At 35.7% G+C, this 18194-nt stretch overlaps 1 protein-coding gene across 3 annotated transcripts in view; it reads left to right on the top strand.

The window, feature by feature from the left end:
• The window catches only part of TANC2 (tetratricopeptide repeat, ankyrin repeat and coiled-coil containing 2), a 317432-nt gene that overhangs the window by 80227 nt on the left and 219011 nt on the right, over positions 1–18194 (top strand). For all 3 annotated transcript variants that reach the window (XM_045836187.1, XM_045836186.1, XM_045836185.1), the window contains exon 3: positions 8661–8732. In XM_045836187.1, coding sequence (XP_045692143.1) covers positions 8661–8732 — 72 coding nt within the window. The remainder of the gene's footprint in view (positions 1–8660; positions 8733–18194) is intronic.

Here is an 18194-nt window from a genome sequence, read left to right as displayed (position 1 = left end):
TAACCAGTACTCCTTAAAAAACTGTCAAAGTCACCAAAAACAAGAATAACCCAAGTGTTCATTCTTTTGGATTTTTGCAGTAGATTCTTAATTGGTCTCTGTCTGCTTTTGTTCTCTTACCCCTCAGTTCCTGCCCACCCCCCAACCTCCACCTTAATGGTTTTTGTCATCATAATAGAGGGCAGTGGAGAATCTTAAAAAGAATGCAGAATTTTGAAACCAGACAGTTTTAACTTTATGATTGCTACTTATTAGCAGTGTGATTTGGGGAAAGTCACTTTACTTCTCTGAATCTGAATCTTACATTTAGAATTGGCATAATACTTGTTTCATAGAATTATGATCACTATTGAATGAGATAATGTTGTAAAAACCTTACTGACCCTGTACCCAGCAGAGAATGCATACTGAACAAAGTGGTTTCTGTTCTCTTTTTGAACCCTAAAGAGATGAGCTGCTTTTCATCTTTTCTGGTTATCAGAGTGCTTATATAGCCAGGGAACATTGTGTGTGTCTACCTTTTTATAAGTGGCCCTTCACTGATAAATAAGTCTGGCTTATGTTCCTGGCCTTCCTTTTGCATTTTCTTTAAATTTCATTCGTGTCCTCCAGTTCTTGTCTGTCCTTGTGGCAGTAAGTGTATACAATTTTACATATACTTCATTAAATGTATACTATTCATACCTGAGTAGTAAAACTTATATATATATATTGCATGCAGTTTCAATATCTCCCATGCTTTCTATTAGGGTCATATATTTAAGTTTCTAAAGGAGGATTGAAGACAACTTCAAAATTTGAACTCAGAAATCTAATCTAGTACTTATTCTAGCTGAGAACACTAAAGATGGGCTTAGGTTGCTAAATTCAAGGTCATTTAAGTTGTTTATTTTTCAGCTGTAATATTTTGATTCTGAATTGAAAATAATAAATCATTTAAAGCATCCCTTAGTTGTAGGAAAGAAAACATTTTTCTTGGAATTGTTTAGGCACTTTCTTATTAGACTTTCTCTAACTTAAATTTCTTCCTAGGAAATCACTAATTACTGAATATGGTCTATACGGTTGGTATTTCTTTACTAGGAATATTGTAGTGCTTTAATATACCTGAGTTGAAGGCTGTCTGTCCTGTATGGTAAATGCGTCTATGACATTATTCCCTTTTGAAATAATGGGAATAGGAAATCTATTAATAATGTTTCTCAGTATTAAATATATATTATTTTATATTATTTGCTGGATTTAATTCAGTATGTTGATAAAAAAAAGTGTTCTCTGATGATTATCTCAAATCCAGGAAACCTCACCTCCAATTTGAGATGTTAACACTTGAGTTGGACAGTCAGGTATTTTTTATTTCTGTACCTGTTACATTGTAGGTTTTCCTCTCTTAAGTTCACAATACAGGTGGGGGGAAAATGAATTTACAGTTGTGAGTACTCACAGAGTTTATTCTTGTATTATTATTTATTACTTATTGTATTATTTATCCATATGAGCAATTGTAAATCTACTTTTGCCCCACCCTTTATATTAGAAGTAAGTCTTTAACTCAAGCTTGGTGAATAAATTCTAACTTCACATGCACAGCCCTGTTCTACCTTCTATACCCCTGAATGAGGTAATCAGTATTATGCAAATGACTTGCTTGACCACTGAAATTCTTCTGTTTTGTCCACAAACGTAAGTGGTATATGTGGGAGGTCTTATTTGTAACACTGAAGGAATTGTGTTAAGCAAAGCAAAAACATTTAAAGTACTGTACATCATTGCAATCTTATTATTTTGCATTAATGAGTTCATTGGTTCCATAAGCATACCACAAACACTTTTAAAGAAGCTGACATTTTTTACTATTCCATCTTGGCATAGTGGTGAGTTTATTCTTTTTAACAATCTTTAACTGTTAACTTTTCCTTGAGAGTTAATGTCAGCCCTTAGGGAGTGAATTGCTCAAATTTACTGCAAAATAGTTTTGATTTACTGGTAATTTAAAAAAATTTTTTGGACAGTTAAAACATTTTAGATTATAATTGTGTCAACATTGTTGATTTTTTTGTCTTGCCTTTGTTTTGCTGACTCAAAACTATGTCTTAAACCATTTCTTGCCTGTATTTTTCCTATGGGTTGTGTTATTGATACCCTGATATTTTACAGATCATGCAAATTTTATTCTCTTTGAGGCCTTGTTTTTATTTATTTTTATTCTTTTATTCTGCTTAGGAAGACAATGCTGGTAAGGGGAAATACCTATGTTTTATTCCTGTTACTTCTCACATACTTCAAGGACATGTTTTGATGTTTAAAAAAAAGAGAATGTGATACATATATATTGTTTTATTCACATAGAAAAACCTGAAAACTGAAAATTTAAACCATTCCTGAATAAGACTGTTGCTCATTATAATTGATTCCCAAGTAAAGGAATCTATTTTATACTAGCATAAAAAAATTAAGTGATCACTAGGAAGGAAACTTGACTAGGTGATGATATTTACACATCCCAATGCTTGTTATTTGATGTCACAGATTTCTGATTTAGTTTTCTATTTTGAAAAATAGAAATTTATTTATTAAATCTTTATCCCATAGTCATTTAGGATTTCCTAATATTTTATCTCTTTTTCTTTACCTGTTGAAAGACCTGGGTTGTTTGATGTACAGAATTTCCCACAGGTTGAGTCTTGTTGATGGTGCACTCAAGAGCAATTCAGTATTTTCTTCTGTCCTTTGTTTTTCCTGAAAACTGACAGCTAGATTCAGAGGTTGACTGGACTCAGGTTTGATTGCTTTGGCAAAATTGTAGTTGTTGTGTTCCTACCATCAGGAGGCATATAACATAGGTTTTTACTCTTTTTATGTTATCGGCTATTGATGCTTGATGCCTGTAGAACTATTAATTCGTTAGTTCAGTGCTATTCTAATTCTATCTTGTTTTTCACTTATCTGAAATAATTTATAAAGAGATTTCTTTTATGTACTCTTTGACTACTAGTGCCATTCACATAGGAAATGTAGAATTACTTGTTAATTATTTTATTTCCCCAGTTTTCTAGATAATGACCTGGGTCCCTGTTAACCTCAGGACCAGTTAGTGTGGATCAAATATTCTAATCATGGCAGTGAAAGCTTCTTCACTGAGTCTTTTTGATATGACCCAAGCTGTATGTTGTCTTTGATAGCTTCATTATTGTTGAATATGTTAGGATATTCCAGGTTTAACTAGCACATTTTCTTTTCGAAACCAGCTAGTTCTTTAAGAAGTGTTGGTTTATGGAGAGTCGTATTTCAGGATCAGAGGGATGAGCACTAGGGACGGTCATTCCACTGTGTGTAGGCTTTTTCAGTGAACAGAGGGAGCTAGGATGTACCTGGGACTTACAAGATTGTACTGATGTTTCCAATATAGATTCAATGCCACAGAGTTTTTACTTAACTTCTTCTATTTTTTACTTCTGTAATTTTTCTGCACTGAGAATTCTGGTTCTCAAGGAGATGATAATATTAGAATATCCCATCATTACTCATTTGCTTTATCCTTATTTATAAATACAGTGGTCTGGGAACATTAACACCACCAATTTTGATTACTGAACTGAATTAATATTTTTTGTTTGCTTATGCTTTCTTCATTTCTTTCTCTATTTGTTTATGGTTGTACTGTATCTACATCGTCAGATCTTACAGCCATCGCATTCTAGAATCTCTGTGTTAAAACCCTCATTTAGTCTTACTTCTATAATCAATTGTATATTTAATGGTTACTACTAGTCTTTATTGTGATGTTTCTCTAGTCGCTATAGATGCCCAATGTTAGTTTTCTGTGAGAACTAGGAAAAGATCATGGGAACAATATTCCCTAAATTATTTTTTAATTTATTTTTTAATTATTTTTCAAGTACAGTTGTCACCATTTTCACCCCACCATACGCCCCTGCCTCACCCATCCCAACCTCCCACCATCGAACTTACCCCCTTTGGCTTTGTCCACGTGTCCTTTATACATGTTCCTTGATAGCCCCTCCCCTATTTTCCCCCATTATCCCTCTTTCCCCTCCTCTCTGGTTACTGTCAGTTTGTTCTTTATTTCAATGTGTCTGGTTATATTTACTTTGCTTGTTTGTTTTATTGATTAGGTTCCACTTATAGGTGAGATTATATGGTATTTGCCTTTCACCACCTGGCTTATTTCACTTAGCACAGTGCTCTCCAGTTCCGTCCATGCTCCCGAGAAGGGTAGGAGCTCCTTTCTGCTGCTTAGTATTTCATTGTGTAAATGTACCACAGTTTTTCAATCCATTCATTTACTGGTGGGCACTTAGGTTGCTCCCTGCACTTGGCTATTGTAAATTTTGCTGCTGTGAACATTGAGGTGCATAGGTTATTTCAAATTGGTGTTTCAGGATTCTTACGGTATAATCCCAGCAGTGCTATTGTTGGGTCAAAAGGCAGTTCCATTTTTAGTTTTCTGAGGAAAATTCATGCTGTTTTCCACAGTGGCTGCACCACTCTTCATTCCCACCAACAGTGCACTAGGGTTCCCTTTTCTCCACAACCTCTCCAGCACTTGTTGTTTGATGATTTGTTTATGATGGCCACTCTGACCAGTGTGAAGTGGTATCTCATTGTGGTTTTAATTTGTATCTCTCTGATGGCTAGTGATTTGGAGCATCCTTTCATATGTCTCTGGGTCCTCTGTATGTCCTCCTTGGGGAAGGCCCTTTGTCCATTTTTTTAAGTGGATTCTCTGTCTTCCCGGAGTATAGTTGTGTGAGTTCTTTATGTATTTTGGAAATCAAACCCTTGTCCGAGGTATCATTTGTAAATATATTTTCCCATACAGTTAGTTCCCTTTTCATTTTGCTGATATTGTTCTTTAGTTGTGCAAAAGCTTTTTATTTTGATGAGGTCCCATGTGTTTATTCTTTCCTTTATGTCCCTTGCTCTAGGGGATATATCAGTGAAAATATTGCTGCATGGAAAATTTATATGGAACCATAAATGACCCCAAATAGCCACAACAATTTTGAGAAAAAAGAACAAAGTAGGAGGGATCATAATGCCTGATATAAAATTATATTACAAGGCCACTGTAATCAAAACAGTATGGCACTGGCATAAGAACAGACACATAGACCAATGGAACAGAATAGAGAGCCCAGAAATAAACCCAAGTCTCTATAGTCAATTAATATTTGACAAAGGGGACAGAAGCATTAAATGAAGTAAAAATAGTCTCTTCAACAAATGGTGTTAGGAGATCTGGACAGCTACATGCAAAAAAATGAAACTTGATCACTAACTTACACCATACACAAAAATATATTCAAGGTGGATAAAAGACTTAAATACAAGTTTTGACACCATAAAAGTCCTAGAGAAGAACATAGGCAGGAAAATCTCAGATATTCCACATGCAGCAGTATTCCCTAAATTCTTTCATGTTGTTTGTCTTTACTCTTTATACTTAAAGGTAAATTTAATTGGATATAAAACCTTTGTCTCATATTTTTTCTTTGTGTGTTTTAAATACATGATTCCATTTTTTTGTATTTTTTCTTAAAAATCATGTGATGTCTTTGCCTAAATGCCTAATGGAATTTTTGTTCCTTTTTCTTTGAAGTACAGTAATTTTAGTAGGAAATGTCTTGGTGCATTGATCTAAGTTGATTATCTCAAGTACACATGGTACTCTTGTAATAGTAATTTTATATATGTGTGCATGTATGTATATGTTTGTGTGAGTATGTAGACCTGTACTTATATAGAACTATACTTGTGTATGTGCATGTGTGTGTGTGTGTGTGTGTGTGTGACATACAGATACTTTTTTTCTGGAAAACATTTTTAAAAAAAATATATTTTATTGATTATGCTATTACAGTTGTCCCATTTTCCCCCCTTCACTCCCCTCCACCCTGTACACCCTCTCCCACCCACATCCCCCCCTTTAGTCATGTCCATGTGTCATACTTATAAGTTCTTTAGCTTCTACATTTCCCATACTATTCTTACCCTCCCCCTGTCTATTTTCAACCTACAATCTATGCTACTTATTCTCTGTACCTTTTCCCCCTCTCCTCCTCCCACTCCCCTGTTGCTAACCCTCCATGTGATCACCATTTCTGTGGTTCTGTTCCTGTTCTAGTTGTTTGCTTAGTTTCTTTTGGTTTTGCTTTAGGTGTGGTTGTTAATAATTGTGAGTTTGCTGTCCTTTTACTATACATGTCTTTTCTTTACCTTCTTTTCTTAGATAAGTCCCTTTAACATTTCATAAAATAAAGGCTTGGTGATGATGAACTCCTTTAACTTGACCTTATCTGAGAAGCACTTTATCTGCCCTTCCATTCTAAATGAAAGCTTTGCTGGATAGAGTAATCTGGGATATAGGTCCTTGTCTTTCATGACTTGGAATATTTCTTTCCAGCCCCTTCTTGCCTGTAAGGTCTCTTTTGAGAAATCAGCTGACAGTCTGATGGGAACTCCTTTGTAGGTTACTGTCCCCTTATCTCTTGCTGCTTCTAGGATTCTCTCCATTTTTACCTTGGCTAATGTAATTATGATGTACCTTGGTGTGTTTCTTCTTGGGTCCAACTTCTTTGGGGCTCTCTGAGCACCTTGGATTTCCTGGAAGTCTATTTTCTTTGCCAGAATGGGGAGGTTCTGCTTTATTATTTGTTCAAATAAGTGTTCAATCTGTTGCTTTTCCTCTTCCCCTTCTGGTACCCCTATAATTCGGATGTTGGAACGTTTAAAGATATCCTGGAGGTTCCTAAGCTTCTCCTCATTTTTTTTGAATTCTTATTTCTCCATTCTTTCCTGTTTGGTTGTTTTTTTCTTCCTTCTGGTCCACTCTATTGTTTTGAGTCCCAGTTTCCTTCCCATCACTATTGGTTCTCCGTGCATCTTCATCTCTTTTATGGTAACCTGCATTTTTTCATGTAATTTGTACCCAAAATCAACCAATTCTGTGAGCTTCCTGATCACCAGTGTTTTGAACTGTGCATCTGATAGATTGGCTGTCTCTTGGTCGCTCAAAAGGATGAGCCCTGGGGCACTGATTTGTTTTTCTGTTTGAGACATGTCTCTCTCTCTCTCTTTTTTTTTTTGGTCTGGTCGCTCCTGTTATGGTGAGGGGCAGAGCCTTAGGTGTTCACCGGGACTGGGCACCCCAGTCGCTAGATTGTGACGTTGTATGTGGGGGTGGGGGCGGTGGTGGGAGAGAACAATGGCAGTAGCTCCACTCTCCCGGGACCTCAGTCCCTTCCCTGGGACCCTGGGCTTCGCGCTCTGCCCTGGTCCACAATCGCCGCCTCACTGGGTCCGCCAGCTGCTGCTCGCATACTCAGGGTCCACCTGCTGCGATCCTGCGCACCTTGGATGCCTTACACACTCCCGGTTGCCTTGTGCGCCCACTGATCACTGCTCTCTGCTCTCCACACCGGGACCCATGCTGCAACCCACGCCCGGCTGCTCCTCTCCGCCCCTCCTACCATGCTGGATGAACGGGCCTACTTCAACTTTTTGGCTGTCTGACTTCCATTCAGATAAATTCTCTGTCAGTTCTGGGTGTTATTCTGCCTCTGAATTGTTGTTCTAATCTTGGTTGTGCATGGATGTACGGTGTGTCCACCTATGCCTCCATCTTGCCGGAAGTCCCCCCTGGAAAACATTCTTAAATTCTAGTTTTTAAATTTGTATGTTTTCTCACTTTGGTTTCCCTTTTTAGGGACTTCTATTTTTATCCATATGCTGGATAAAAATAGACCTCTTGGCCTATTTCCAGTATTTGTCACCTTCTTACAATTTTTAAAATCTCTTCTTTTTTAAAAAAAAAATTTTGTTAAAATTTTCTATCCTTTTACCTTCTATTTCTTTAAGATCTTTTATCTTTATTTGTTTTTTAAAATAATTTAGGTTTCATTACTGAAATTATTTTGTTTTATTTCCTATTGTTTCTTGGTTTCTGTCTCCTTTCTGAATTTTTCAGATTCTGATTTATATTGCTCTTTCATGTATTATGTAATTTTCTTAACACTCATAAAACATGTAAATTAATTTTTATTATTTGGCATACTTTAGACAAATAAGTGGCTGTAATTAATTTAGACATTGGTTTAAATCAAGGCTTCTAAACTGGAGTTCCAGCTCTGACTGGTGTGGCTTAGTGGGTTGGGCGTTGCCCTCCGAACCAAAAGGTCGCTGGCTTGATTATCCATCACAGCATATGTCTAGGTTGTGGGCCAGTTCTTTGGTTGGAGGCTTGCAAGAGGCCACCGGTGGATGTTTCTCTCACACATTGTTGTTTCCCTCTCTTTCTCCTTCCCTTCCCCTCTGTCTAAAAATAAATAAATAAAATCTTTAAAAAGCCTCTAGAATTCTGTGAATAAACTTCAGAGTTGATAACCTTGTTTCATTTTATGCAAAATAGAGTGTATATGTATGTGGATAAGCAAAGAACACCCTTTAAGAGGGGAAGGTAAACTATCTCCACAAAAAAACCTAAGGGTAAGAACCTTTGGTTTATATGGGAAATATCTTCAAATATTTTAATGATTGAAATTATAAGAAATGAAAACAAATGATAGATATACTAATTTTAAGATACAGGTAGAACCAGAGAATATCTATTTACTTATGCTTTTTCTCATTTTATGCAGATGGAGGGAGCGAGGAACCACCGGATCGAAGACAGTCAAGTGTAGACTCACGCCAAAGCCGCTCTGGGCAAGGTACATTTTCATTGAATTGATTATTATATTAAAAAGAAGATATCAAAGCCCTGGCTGGCGTAGCTCAGTGGATTGAGAGTGGGCTGCGAACCAGTCATCACAGGTTCGATTCCCAGTCAGGGCACATGCCTAGGTTGCAGGCCATGGCCCCCAGCAACCGCACATTGATGTTTCTCTCTCTCTCTCTCTTTCGCTCTCCCTTCCCTCTATAAAAATAAATAAATAAAATCATAAAAAAAAAAAGATATCAGCCAAACCTTCCTAGTACTTGATCTGAGGACTAGGGTTTTGGCTAGGTCTAGTTTACCTATTCTAGGGTTTTAAATTTAGGGCTTTAAATGTTACAGTCTTCAAGTTCATATGATACCATTTGTTCAGGCTAGAAGAAAATGAAGCATAGTCTCATGTCATTTTTTAAATGATATTAAAGTTTTAAGTAATTTTGGAGCATTGTGGTATATGTCTAGATACTACTTTTCGGAGTATAACTAGAAGTATCAATAAATTTTTAACAGTAACATTTGTTGGAGTGTCATCACACTGGCTTTTTAAACTTTCATCAATGCCCTCTTTGTAGTTTTAGCTCTTAGAAGAATTGCCTTTTGTTTATAATTACTGTCTTAAATTAGGATTTTCTTATTTTCCTTTGTTGTTTAAAATTTATTGTAGGCTTTTAATTGGTTTTTTTTGAAATGACAGCTTCCAAATAAGGTAAAAATATTGTGTATCAGTGAAATTTTCAGATAGATCTTCCCTTAATTACCTTGTTTAAAATTACATGACTAGCCTTTTCTTTTTTTGTTTGTAGTACTTATCACTTTTGTATTTAGTTTATTTTTTGTGTCTAAAACTAGAATGAATGTTCCATGACTGCAGAGATTTTTGTCTGGTTAATCCATTGCTGTATTTTCAGTGTCAGGAGTAAGTTCCTGGTATAGAGTAGTTACTGAGAAAATATTGCTGAATGAATGTACTGATCTCTTAAGAGAATGAGAATTGAGAACCTAAAATCATGAATATATTACAAAATTTTAGGCAGTCATTACTGAGTTTGGTTTTAGAAACACTTTACTTATCAATAAACAAAGCTTCTGTATACAAATGTGTGGTATTTTAATCCTCTAAGAGCTCCTGGCTCATATATTCTACGGAACATAATTCTATTCCCTTTTTTCTTCAACTTTGTTCTTCTCAAGTTTTAGAGTTGTATTACTTTTATAAAATAGTTTTTTGCAGGTTGACTTGGAAATTTTAACTCATTATTTAGTCATGTTGAGGAATCTGGCTAAAAAAAAAGATACATAAATGTAGTCACCAGAGACTTCTTAAATAAACAGCTCAGCTAGAACACTCCATGTATCAAAGCTCCCAATCAGCCTTTGAGCCCTCTTATATCCTAAATATAAGCAGCTAAATAAAGATTATTAGATATTTAAAGAAACCCTCTAATGTGTGAAAGATGGAGAACAGAAATTTTGCAGAGAGAAATAATAGAACCATTATTAATGAAATAAGAGAAAATAATATAGCCATGAAACAAGGAGATAATATAAAAGAATAATATTCTGATCTTTAAAAGAGGTTTTCAACATTAAAATTCTGACAGCAGAGATCAAAATCTTTGTAGAAGTATTAGAAAGTTAATGTTGAAAAACTCTCTGAAAAAGTTGAGCCAAAAGACAAAGATTGTAGAAAAGAAGTGAGGACTGTTAAGAAATTTACAGGACCAGTCCAGGAATTTCAATACTTAAATGATAGTTGTTACAAAAAGAAATAACAGAGAAAATAGGAAAGAAATAATCAACAAATGGTTCAAGAGAATTTTTGTGCACTTGAGTTTCCTAGTTAAAAAGCTTACCGAGTGTTAGTACAATGGATGAGTATAAACACAAAGACACATTGTGGTGAAATTTCAAATTATTGGGCCAAATAGATCTTTCATCCTTCCAAGAGAGGAAAAAACTTGTCATATACAAAGAAGAATCAATCAGCTTTGGACATCTCAGTGGTAGCATTAGAAACCGACTGAAAAATGGAGCATCATTTTTAAAGTTTTGAATGAAAATAATTTCAACCTTAGCATTTCATATGTATTGAAACTATTAATCAGATATAAAAATAAGATATTTTAAGATGTAAGGCTTTTTTTTTTTTTTTGGTCCTGCCTGCCTTGTACTCTTTTCTAGGAATATGTTGGAGGATGTGATCCATCAAAACGAGAAATTCAGCCAAATAAAAAGAAACGGGTTACAGAAAATGGGAAATTGAATGAAGGAGAAAGTGAAGAAATCTTCAGGATGACAATGAAAAGACAGGGACAAAGGGCAACCAGACCAGATTTGAGTAGGTTAGAAGACATCCTCAGGAAATGAGATTGATAGACACCTGATACATTTAATTATCTGTAGAAAAGTTTTAGACAAAAGGCTCAGGTTTGAATTGCTGATAAATACATAAAATAATAAGTGAAAAAAATTGTAAACTCAGTGGAAAACATTGTGTAGGAAAGGAGATGTTACAATAAGTCCAGTCCTTGGGGCAGGGTGTGGGGTAGCTGATGTCCATGTGGTTCGTCTCCAGTAGTAAACCTTGTCTGTTTAGTTTACTGTGGTGTAATATTTTCATTATTTGACTCGGACCATTGTGGTTAGGAAGCAGTGCTCTAAAGCAGGGTGAGCAGATCCTGCCTGTGTGGCCTGTTTTTGTACAGTTGCTAGATTTTATTTACTAAAACAGTTTTAATTGTTTTTGCATCTGTGTTCATGTGGGATATTGATCTTTAATTTTCTTGTCTTATAACATCTGTCTGACTTCAGTATCAGGGTTCAATGCTGGCCTAGTGGAATTAGTTGAAAGTTGAGGAGTATTTCTTCCTTTTCAATTTCCTGGAATATTTTGTATAGAATTGCTATTACTTCATTCTTCTTTGTGGAAAAGTTTTAAAATACAAATTGAATTTCTTTAATAAATATAGGACTATTTGAATTATCTGTTTCTTCCTGAGTGATATTTTAAAATCTGTAGAAGCTGTAGTGATGTTCCCTCTTTCATTCCTGATACTGGAAATGTGGGTATTCTCTATTATTGTCCTGCTCATTCTAAATACAGGTATATCAATTTTATTGGCCTCAAAAAAATCAGTTTCCATTTTCATTTATTTTCTGTATTACTTTCCTGTTTTCTATTTTATTGATTTCTGCTTTATTATTCCTTTCTTATGCCTGTTTTGGGTTTAATTTTCTCTTTTAGTGGTTTCTTAATGTAGAAGCAGAGGTCATTGATATATGAACTTACTTTTCTAATATAGGAATTTTAGTGCTATAAAGTTCCCTCTATGAATTGCTTTAGCTGCATTTCACATACTTTGATGAGTAGTGTTTTCATTTTTATTTAGTTCAAAGTAGTGTCTAATTTCCCCTTTGATTTCTTTTTTAAACCTGGGTGTTATTCAGAAATGTGTTGATGTAGTTTCCAAGCATTTGAGAATTTTCCAAGTATCTTTCTCATACTGATTTCTATCTGAATTTCATTGTGGTCGAAGAACACCCATTCTTTGAGTTGAATGATTTTTTATTGATACTTGGATAATGGCCCATGAAATGATCTATCTTATATGTGTTGTATGTACTTAAAATGTGTATTATGTTCTTTGAGGATGGAAGGTTCTATAAATGTCAGTCTGGTCAAGTTGATAGTGTTGTTCAAGTCTTCTGTTTCCTTGCTGATTTTCTGTCTGCGTATTCTGTCAGTTATTAGGAGAGGAATATTGAAATCTCAGATTGTAAATGTGGATTTATCTGTTTTTCCCTGCAATTTTATCACATTCCTCATACCACTGGTCCTCTGGCAGAGAGGATTCCCCTTCCTTGGAGGTTTAAGTATTCCCTCAGGGGCAGCTGCCAGAAGTAAAATGGGGTTACCTGGGGGCAGACCTGGAAGAGAAAGGTAAGAAAAAAAGCCAGGGATTTCTTCCACTCTCTGTGTCCTGAAGAGGATACCGGCCAGCAGTATCTATCTCGGCTGCAGATGTTCGTTGAAACATGAGAAAAACATACACGGAGACAACCAGGTCCTGTGGGGGAATAGGAACAGCAGGGCCGCTTCTCATGTGGGGAGCGCCTCGTTCCCCCTCCAGAGAGGCTTTTTATTGGTTTCGTTTGCATAGGAATTCAGGTAAAGCTCATTAAACATTGCCAGGAAGTAAGGATCAAACAATAGATAACAAGAAGTCTGAGGGCCTATTTTGAGTCAGGATCAAAGAGCTGTAAAACTTTAAAGAACAAACTTACTTCTTCCTTGGACCCTTATCATTCAACTGAGAGCATTCTAAACAAAGCAGGTTTCACAGGATCTTACATAGTCTTTCTTAGGCCTGATCACCCGGGGAACCCGCCCTTTTCAGCACAGAGCTGCACCACCCTGTCATTGTTTCAGGCTTAGGTGGAGCAAGGGAAGTAAGGCAGCCAAGGAATAAGGAGATTTTCTCCCAGAGAAACTCTCCCAGAGAAACCCATGAGGACTCAGGCTATGTCAAAGCTGAGGAGCGAGCATCCACCACCCCCTTTTGCTGTAGCCCCCAAAAGTCCTTTCTTGGGGGCCTCCCACGTGATTGTGCCTGTCTTAGTTTGTTCCCCCCTTGGGGAATCTTAACCATCATTGGCTAACCAATCAAGCTTTGGGGTTCAGTTATGAATGAAGCAGCAGAAGCAGCACTCCTGCCAGGGAGATAAGCTTTTGTCTCCTTGCTGGCTTACAGTCTAAGGCCACTCCCTTGGCCTTAGCCTAGGCGGGGGTTACAGCTTCTGATACCAGGCAGGGCAGTTCCCAACAGTGTCCTGTGTACAGTTGCCCTCCCCCACCTTATTCACACTCTAACCAGAAGAGAAGATTCTGTTGAGTCTTTATGTTTGTCCCTGGTGTGCAGTTCCAGGATTTGGATTTTCTTTGAATTTAGGCTGGAAATTTGAGGACATAAGAAACAACAGGAAATGCACCACTGGGTTTGTTGTCCTTCAAGTCTGGTTTCCTTCCACAGTTTGCCTGCTACTATTTTCTTTTCAGAGTCCTCAGACTGCTGCTCCATCCTTCTTTCCAGGGTTTTTCATTTATATTCAGGGTGTCAGTTACACATTTAAGGTGTAGTGTGCTTATTCCATATTAATCAAGAACCAGAGCCCTTTCATTTTATTATATTTTGTGTGTGCTTATATGGAGGGATGATACTCAAAATATTTGCTAATGAGTACTCAACCAGCCAGAACAGATGGTTGTCTATTCAGAACAAACAATAATTTTAAACAACTGATATGCCCATATAAGAGCATAATGCATGATAAACTGCCCTACCCGATTGTGGATATAGTTTCTATTTAATGTTTCTTCTCTAATAGTAATAGACATGTAAGGTAAGGTGTCTGGTGAGGTGTCTTATCCTTTGAGCATGAATGTTCTTTCCTGTGTGTTAATTAGCTAGACTGGCCTCTGATCTGTCTCTTGGGTACAGTGGACTCTGACTCAGATATACCCACTCCCACACACTCTACTTGAGGGGCAGAGACCTCTCAAGTCTTCTGCTTATCAAATGTAGGAGATGGGAGAGGGCTTGACTACTTGGGCTGAATCAGGTCCCACCCCTCTTATTCACATTGCTGCCCCTTGGCACTTCTTGTTTCTTGTATCTCTTGCCTTTGTGCTTAAAACAGATTTGGAAACAACCTCATCATCTTCCTACCAGATGCTCTGGGCTATGAATTTTTTTCCGTCTAATTGCATCTAGTTTCTGTTTTCCATAGATTTCTTAATATTTCTCTTATATTATTGGTTTTTTGTTTTGTTTTATGCTTTAAGAATTTGTTCTTTTAAAAATACATTTTCTGTTACTTCCACATCATCTATATTGTTGCTATTTCAGTCTGAACTACCATCATTTTTCTTTACTACTATAATATGTCCTAACTTTTATTTTCATCATTGTCAACATATAGTCTGTTGTCCATTTGATAGCAATAGTTCTCTTACTGAAACAAATCAAATCATTTATTTCCCCAAACTTGAAAAAATTCTCCAGTGGCTTCCTGTCACATTTAGAACAAACTCCAAAGTCTTTATCATTTCTTACATGACCCTACCTGAGTTGCCCTTTTCCTAATACTTTATGTCCTCTCATTCCCTCCATTATCAGTTCTGTTACATCTATGATGGCCTTTTTTGCTTATACATGTTAAGAATTTTTTCTTTGCAAGGCCTGTACACTTACTCTTACTTGACTAAATGGCTATAGATTTCTGCTTAAGTGAAAAAAACCTTCTCTGACCATCCTACCTAAATTCCTGGCCATCACCATCATAGTATGTATTGCTATCTGGAATTAATTATTTATTTACTTGTTTACTGTTGTCTCAACTACTAGAAAATAGGTTTCATTTGAGCAGAGACTTTATCTTGTTTGCCACTGTTTCTCTAGAACACTTGTGTATAAAAATTTATCAGTATTTGTTGATTGGAAGAATGAGCAAATATCTAGCACTAAGTGTGCTTGGGAAAGTATGTAGATGTGCCCTGGCAACATAATTGATCTGACATCCACTTCTGTTATCTCACTGAAAAAGTAAAGCAGTGTGAGAACTATGTTGAATCTAGGTAGTTTTTCAAAATACTGTATTTTGCTGTGTATAATTTGCTCCCATGCATAATGTGAACCCATGTTTTGGACCCAAACTTTCAGGAAAAAAAAATCTTCCGTTTTAAATTTTTAATTGAATTTTTTTATTTATTTCTATTTAGAAACAAAACTGATTATCTTATTCCAGGGTATTACTTTACATACAGATATCATTATCACTTTCTAGAGTTATACTTTTAATGCATAAGCATAAATTAAAAAATTAAAAACATTTATATAGGTACAGAATTAGTACTACCCATGTATAATGAGCATCCTTATTTTTCCCTAAATAATTTGGGCAAAAAAGTATGCATTATTCATGGCAAAATAAGGTACCAACTATTGATTTCTGTACAAATAAGGCTCTTGAAATTTAGCAGTAAAACTGATGTGCCAGTTTAACCCCAGTATGGCCCTCTAAGGTTGGGTGGTTATTTTCTGCTTTCCAATATGATTGGATTATATTATTCACTATGTTTGCTCTTGTTTGTTGGATTTCTATTTTTCACAATAATCTAGGAGTTCAGTAACGATAGAATCTTTGCGTCTAGCACAGTTTGCATTTAGGCCATCAAATTGATGAAGGAACCTCATCAATTTTAGGAATTCTGGTTGTGTCTTTCGGAAATCATGGGTTACTTCATCAGAATTGTTTTGTTGTTGTACTAGCTTTATTTTTTGCATCAAATGATTTTTTTCATGGAGAGGTCATTTATACATAAGCTAAACTTTTTGATTCTATATAGTAAATAAATGCACGAGCCAATGTAATTTGGTGTAAATCCAATTTTGGTTTACTTTTGCAAAAATCTCATCATACAGGCATTATTAAGCTCTGATATACAAGGTATATAATAGTGCCCATGATCAGCTTGTGCTGGAAATGTATAATGTTTGGCTTTGCATGATGCCCATTTTCTTTGAAAATTCTCTTAGAAAATTTCTAGAGTCAGTTTTCTCTGGTAAGTATGTGCTGGTGTATCTGTAGTAATACTGCACTAAATTGTCAAATATGTTATCTTCTGATTTTTTTTTCTTTCCTTGTAAATATATAAAATATTTAGTAGAAATGAGATGTTCATGGTCTCATATACAAATTATTTTTTAGACTGGTAAGTTACAAAGATTTCTTTATTAAGCCAGCAGTGTCTTAGTAAATAGAATAAGATTATTTCATTATTCCATATATAATTTATTTATCTCAGCATAAGAGTATACATAGTATAGAGACATTACACATATGAAATTATTTTGTTTTAGTAGTTTATTATTATAATTAAAAATCATTTAACTTTCAAAATAGATTGCTTTAGGAATAAAGAAAATAAACATATCATTTAATAACACAAGGTCTATCTGGAAAAAGTCTGCCATTGTTAATATATCAAAAACAGTTTGTGTGACACCAATGTAATCTAGCAGCTAAGCAGAGTGGACTAGAACGTGCATGGATAAGCAATGACGACTTCACTGTACTAGTCAGTGCGGGCAGGAGATACCGTTGAGTGAGCATGTGTACTGTGTGACTGCTGCATTCAAAATGACTGAGCAAGTCGAGCAATGAATCTGCATCAGATTTTGCACTAAGCTTGAACATTCCTTCATGGAAACTATTCAGATTCAAAAGGCTGCAGCTATGGGCAACTGGTGATTGGCAGGTTCATCACGACAATGTGCCCGCTCATGCATCACATCTTGTGCAGTTTTTTGGTGAAACATTAAATCCCTCAGGTGACTCAGCCTCCCTACAGCCCATATTTGGCATCTTGTGACTTCTGGCTTTTCCCAAAACTAAAATCATCTTTGAAAGGAAAGAGATTTCAGGCTGTCAATGAGATTCAGGAAAATACGACTGGGCAACTGATGGCAATTGGGAGAACTTTGGGAGGTCCCAAGGTGCCTACTTTGAAAGGGGAATGAGGCATCCTTATCCTGTGTAAAAATGTTTCTTATATCTTCTTCAATAAATGTCTCTATTTTTCACCTTATGTGGCTGGATACCTTCTGGACTGACATTGTGTGTGGGCTAGATGCTTTCATATCATCTTCGTTTATTTTTTCAGAGTACTACTCTGAAGTAGTTATTATTTTCAGTAAGGAATAATTAGACTTTATACCGATCTGCACTCAAAGTTTCATTCATATCAGCATTGTTAGTAGCATGTATTTATAACCTTTACATTCTGATATTTAAAACACAAATTTGTTTGTTGGTGGTTGGATAAGAGTTGAAACAAAAGATCTGACCTTAAATGATAAATCCCTCCGAATTGTCTTTATTTCTAGTCTTGTATTTCTTCAGAGATTTAACTTCTTGTTGATTATTCTTTGTGTAATACTTTTCTTCCATAAAATTAAACTTGATATTGGCCCTCTAACCAACAATTTCTTATTATCTTGGGATGCTAGGGATGTGTCACTCAGCTCACACTGGCATGTGCAAGTATGTAGTGTGTGTATGTATTAGTTTAAAAAATTTTTTAAATAAAACATGGTTTTAGTTCTGTTCTCCCACAATTAACAGTATAACCTGGCCATATTGCCAGGGACATACATATCTTAAAGTCTGTATAATGGTCCATAGCATAAGTAAATCAGTATTTATTTGACTATTCCCTCATGTAAGAGTATTCATATTTTCAAAGTGATTCATAAAAGTTTACTTAGTGACATCTGAAACTCTGGGAATATGCACCCTCAAGCACATTTTGTGTCACAACATACTAAGTATTTTAATTAATACTAGAAGCCTTGTAGAAGCTAATTGTTGCTTATTTATGTCTAGGAAAGAAAGGGAA

Source organism: Phyllostomus hastatus, unplaced genomic scaffold (assembly GCF_019186645.2).
Source record: "Phyllostomus hastatus isolate PE091 unplaced genomic scaffold, TTU_PhHast_1.1 phas_contig_210, whole genome shotgun sequence".
Taxonomy (NCBI): domain Eukaryota; kingdom Metazoa; phylum Chordata; class Mammalia; order Chiroptera; family Phyllostomidae; genus Phyllostomus; species Phyllostomus hastatus.
Note: the sequence above shows the minus strand (reverse complement) of the source record. Positions and strands in the feature narration are given on the sequence as shown.